The sequence below is a fragment of the Neltuma alba genome, unplaced genomic scaffold (assembly GCF_004799145.2).
Source record: "Neltuma alba isolate B1F8T4 unplaced genomic scaffold, ASM479914v2 tig00000973_pilon, whole genome shotgun sequence".
NCBI lineage: Eukaryota > Viridiplantae > Streptophyta > Magnoliopsida > Fabales > Fabaceae > Neltuma > Neltuma alba.
Genome location: NW_021632278.1, coordinates 31,504 through 36,872, shown reverse-complemented (window position 1 = coordinate 36,872; position 5,369 = coordinate 31,504). Strand labels below are relative to the sequence as shown.

Sequence of the window (5,369 nt, the reverse complement as noted above, 5' to 3'; positions counted from 1 at the left end):
TTTGGGCCCGTAATCGGGAATTTGAACGGTGAATAGTAGCCCAAGTAATTATGTTGAAATTTTAAATCCATGGGCTAGTGTCATGATCTGCTTAAACCAGTACGCTTACTAATGTGTACTCTGAGGGGTTAAAGGAAGGATATTTCACTGGTTAATAGAATAAGTGTCAGATAATTGCTAGTTCCTTTCTAATCGTTTACTAATTAAGCTTGATTGATAATATGTTAGATAATTTAAGTTTTATGGGTTGGTTGATCATTGATAACACTGTTTAGTGTAAGAGGTTGCAGCAAATTATTGATCATTTAATCAATAATTTATTATTCGATAAACTTTTAGGAAAAAGCTATAAAACTTCTATGAGTATAACACAACTTTTATCCATCACCTGATCGATCAAGTGTTAATTGATGTGGACTCAGATTACTGGTAAAGCTTCCTTGACTTATTTATTATATCAAATAGTTCCCTTATTATCAATCAGTTTATCGATCATTATTTTATCGATAACCTATTCAAACATTTTATGTTAAAACAATTTTGGTTAATCGATAATATGTTCTGTCAAAATATTCTATGTTATTTTGCAAAACAAGGCTTTTAATAGTCCTTGATCGATCATCCTTTGTTCGATGATATGATCAGTCATCATGGTCTCTGTACCATCTTTTCATATCACATGATTGATCATAGGCCTACTCAGGTATTTTCTAAAAGTATCTTTTAATAGTCATTTATCGATAACTTAATTGATCAATCATCATTTGATCATTTAATCGATCATCAGCTCTTCTATGTACTTCACTGTTAAAGTTTTCTTTGAACCAATTTCTTCAATCACTTGTTCGATCAACTCTTTATCAAAGAAGCATTCAATCATTATAGTTTAGAAATGGATTTCACTCTTGCTTAGCTTAATCGATGATATGATCGATCAAATATTTTTCAATTATCTATTCAATCAATACATCATTTCATCTCTGAAATAGTTCTTTATGATGATATTTCATAAAACCTATTTTCATTTTATCTTCAAACTTTTCTCAGCCTTCTTCTAACATATAATTCTCTTTTGAAACAATATGAAGGCAAACAAAAATTTGAAAGAAATAAACTATGCATAGAGTTTAAATATATTTCATTTAGATCACTGTTCATGATTTATTGATCATTTGTTCAATCATTATATGATCTATAATTTACTCAATAAATGCATATATCTGCTATATATATTTCTCTTGTAATTAATCGATAACATGATCGATTAAAGAATTATCGATCAAGACTTTGAACAAGTAATTTTAGTTTATTTTCTAAGTATCTGGTGATTGATTATGTGTCTTACAACTATTATATCAATTTCAAGATTCATCACTTCTTTTGTTATTCATTCACATTTTCTTGAAGAACAAAACTTACTTGTGCAATAAGAATTCTATAGATTACGAAGCACAACGCATATATTGGATTGCAAATTGAATATTCAAGAAATGAGATCTTTTATATCGAGAAACGCATACAAGAAAGGTCTTAAAGCATTTTTATATGGATAAATCACATCTATTATGTACTCTGATGGTTGTAAGATCTTTGGAGAAAGATAAAGATCCTTTTAGACCTTTAGAAAATGATGAAGAACTACTTAGTCCACAAGTACTATACCTTAGTGCAATTAGGGCTCTCATATATCTTGCTAGTCATACACGACCTGATATATATCATTTGATGTTAACCTCCTAATAAGATATAGTTCGCCACCAACACAAAGAAGTTGGAATAGAGTTAAGCATGTTCTTCATTACCTTAGGGGTACTATGGACATGGGGTTATTTTACTCAAACGTACCCAAGACTAACCTCATTGGTTATGCAGATGCTGGATTCTTGTCTGATCCACATGTTGGTAGGTCACAAACAGGCTATTTATTCACATATGGTGGTATAGCCATTTCATGACATTCTATGAAACAAGCCACATCAGCCACATCATCTAATCATGTAGAAATTCTTGCCATACATGAAGCAAGTAGAGAATGTGTATGGTTAAGATTGATAATACATCACATACGAACCACTTGTGGCTTGTCTTCCAATAAAATGATCCCAACAATTCTGTATAAAGATAATACTACTTGTATTATGCAACTAAAAGAAGGGTACATCAAAGGAGATAAAACAAAACATATTTCACCAAAATTCTTCTTCACTCGTGATCTTCAAAAGGATGGTGAAATCAACATTCGGCAAATTCGTTCCAATGAAAATCTGGCAAATTTGTTCACCAAGTCACTTCCTTGTACAATATTTGAAAAGCTTGTTCATGATATCGGATGTCATAAACTTAGAGATATTAACTGATATTACCAAGAGGGGGAGTTAACACATGTACTCTTTTTTCCTTGATTAGGGTTTTTATCCCACTGGGTTTTTCCTAGTAAGGTTTTTAATAGGCAGCAGTAGATAATATATTGACAAATGTGTACTCTTTTCCTTCCTCTAGGTTTTTATCCCACAGGGTTTTTCTTAGTTGCAATTTTTTAATGAGGCACATATTTGTATAATGGACATCCAAGGGGGAGTGTTATGAATACTATGTGGATGTCCATTTACCCCTTCCTCTTCATCTTCACCAAGTAACTTCCACTACCTCTACCAACCATTACTTCTCCACTATCCATTACTTCTTCACTATCTATTCACTCTTGTAACTCACCTCCATTCACATTCATGGGATTGATTATCCACTATTTATCATTTAAGGACAACTGTAACCTCTGTGTAAGACTATGCCTATAAATAGGACAAGTCATTTGTGTTGTAGTGCAAGTGAAGAAATAAAAAAGGTTCTCTCATTCTCTTGTCTTCATCTTTCTACTTTTACGGTTTCATTTTGGTTCCATTTTATAATAATTATCAACAATCTCATATCTTCGTTGGAAGCTCACTTCTCGACATGTATGCCAAAGTTGGAAAAATTCATGAAGCTCATGATTTATTCAAATGCATGCCAAAAAGGGATGTAGTTTCTTGTACTGCTATAATCTTTGGTTATGCTCAATTGGGTTTTGATCAAGAGGCATTGGGGCTATTTCGCTAGCTTCAAAAGGAAGGAATGCAATCAAATTATGTTACTTATGCTAGTGTTTTAACTGCACTTTCTAGGCTTACTGCTCTAGATCATGGTAAACAAGTTCATAATCATGTTCTTCGCTGTGAAATCCCCTTATATGTTCTCCTTCAAAACTCTTGGATTGACATTTACTCAAAATGTGGAAACCTCACTTATTCAAGGAGGATCTTCGATACCATGCCAATGAGAACTGTTATATCCTGGAATGTAATGTTAGTAGCAGTATAGCAAACATGGAATGGGCAGAGAAGTGCTTGATCTTTTCACTTTAACGAGGGAAGAAAATAAAGTCAAGCCTGATAGTGTCACAATTTTGGCTGTGTTATCTGGTTGCAGCCATGGAGGACTGGAAGATAGGGGGCTGGATATCTTCAATGATATGGCCAATGGTAAACTTAGAGTTGAACCAGAGATTGAGCATTATGGTTGTGTTGTTGACTTGCTTGGTCGATTTGGTCAAATGGAAGAGGCTTTTAAATTTATCAATGAAATGCCTTTTGAGCCAATACCAGCTATATGGGGTTCCCTTTGAGGTGCTTGTAGGGTTCATTCAAATGTTGACATAGGTGAATTTGTAGGCCATCGACTTGTAGAAGTTGAACCTGGAAAACCGGGAATTATGTTATTCTTTCTAATTTATATGCTTCAGTAGGAAGATGGGAAGATGTAAAATCATTGAGAGATCTGATGTTGAAGAAGGCTGTAATAAAGGAGCCTGGAAAAAGCTGGATTGAACTTGATCAAATACTCCACACTTTCCATGCAAGTGATCGTTGCCATCCAAGAAGATGAAGAGGAAGGGGTAAATGGACATCCACATAATATTATCGTGTCATAAGCATTAATAGCGAACTACCATTGTAACTGCCAAACACACGTAAGCGATCTTCCAATGGCTAGAAGTTCTTCAAAATACTCTAACTATAAAAGGCATGAAGAGCATTAAATGAAGTATTGAATACATGAACTAACGTCTATTAAAAATCTAGTGTTGCATTCAATACTCTGTTTTACCGAACTTTAATGTTTATCATTCACTTATTGTGTGAGAGAGTTTGACATATCTTTCTTTACTCAATTCTAAGTGTAACTCAAGAGTGTGGACTCTTGAGGGGATTGAAACCTTACGGGTAGTAAGGGGGAGTGATTGAGAGATTTAATTACTGTATTGAGGCGCCAGGAGCCTGGTTAATCTTAGGGATATAGTGAAAATCTCATAGGCATTCTGAGGACTGGATGTAGGTCAAGTGGTTGACTAAACCAGTATAAACTCTGTGTCTTCATTCTTTAGTGAAACCTTCCTAACTTATCTTCTCTATTTTATTTACTTGATTGCTTTATTAAGTCAATTTTTTATACTTCACCTAATTCACCCCCTCTTAGGTGAAGCTGTCACTAACATTTAGTATCAGAGCAAGTCTCTTCATTTAATAAGACTTAATCATTCGAAGAAAGATCCTATGGCAGGTTTTAGAGATAGTATCTTACCCGAAGGATACTCAACATCAAAACCACCAAGCTTCAATGGTGAAAACTTCACCTTCTGGAAAATGAGGATGCAGATATTCATTAAGACAATAGAATACAGTCTATAGGATGTAATAAAACATCAAAACTACGTCGCGATGAAGACCATTAACAATCAACAAGTGCAAAAGAGTCTAAGAGAGTTTGATGAGGAAGATAAGAGGCTCATGCTGTTAAACAATAAAGCCATTAACATGTTGACCTGTGCGTTAAGACAAAGAGAGTACTTCCAGGTCTCAAGCCTAGAAACAGCTAAAGAAATATGGGAGACTCTAGAGATTGCTCATAAAGGTACAATCAGAGTGAAACAGAGCAGAATAAACACTCTCACCACAGAATTCAAGCTTTTCAAAATGAAAGACAGAGAAAGCATTCAGGACATGGAAGTGAGGTTCTCACATCTTATCAACCACTTCACTGCCCTCGGAAAGAAATACAATCACGAAGATCAAGTAAGGAAGATTCTTGGTAGACTCACCAACGAGTAGGAACCAAAGGTGACAGCCGTCAAAGAAATAAAAGGACAATCTATTGGCTCGGTGGCTGCGTTATTCAAAAGCTTGGCAGAATATGAGAGCAAACAGAAATATAAAAAAGAAATGAATGAGAAAAATCATAAAAGTATAGCTCTCAAGTAAAGATAACAATGAAGAGGATTTGGAGGACGAAGAGATAGGCCTCATAATTAGGAGGTTTAAGAAATTCTACAAGAA

The 5,369-nt window shown here is 34.3% G+C and overlaps 1 protein-coding gene and 1 pseudogene across 1 annotated transcript; both read left to right on the top strand.

Moving 5' to 3' along the window:
* Window positions 1–2,913: 2,913 nt before the first annotated feature.
* On the top strand, window positions 2,914–3,921 carry LOC114749483 (putative pentatricopeptide repeat-containing protein At3g13770, mitochondrial; annotated as a pseudogene).
* Window positions 3,922–4,754: 833 nt separating this feature from the next.
* LOC114749471 (uncharacterized) lies at window positions 4,755–5,144 on the top strand. The gene has a single exon (XM_028937968.1). It carries the CDS (start codon window positions 4,755–4,757, stop codon window positions 5,142–5,144), a length of 390 nt encoding a protein of 129 aa, XP_028793801.1.
* Window positions 5,145–5,369: the final 225 nt, after the last annotated feature.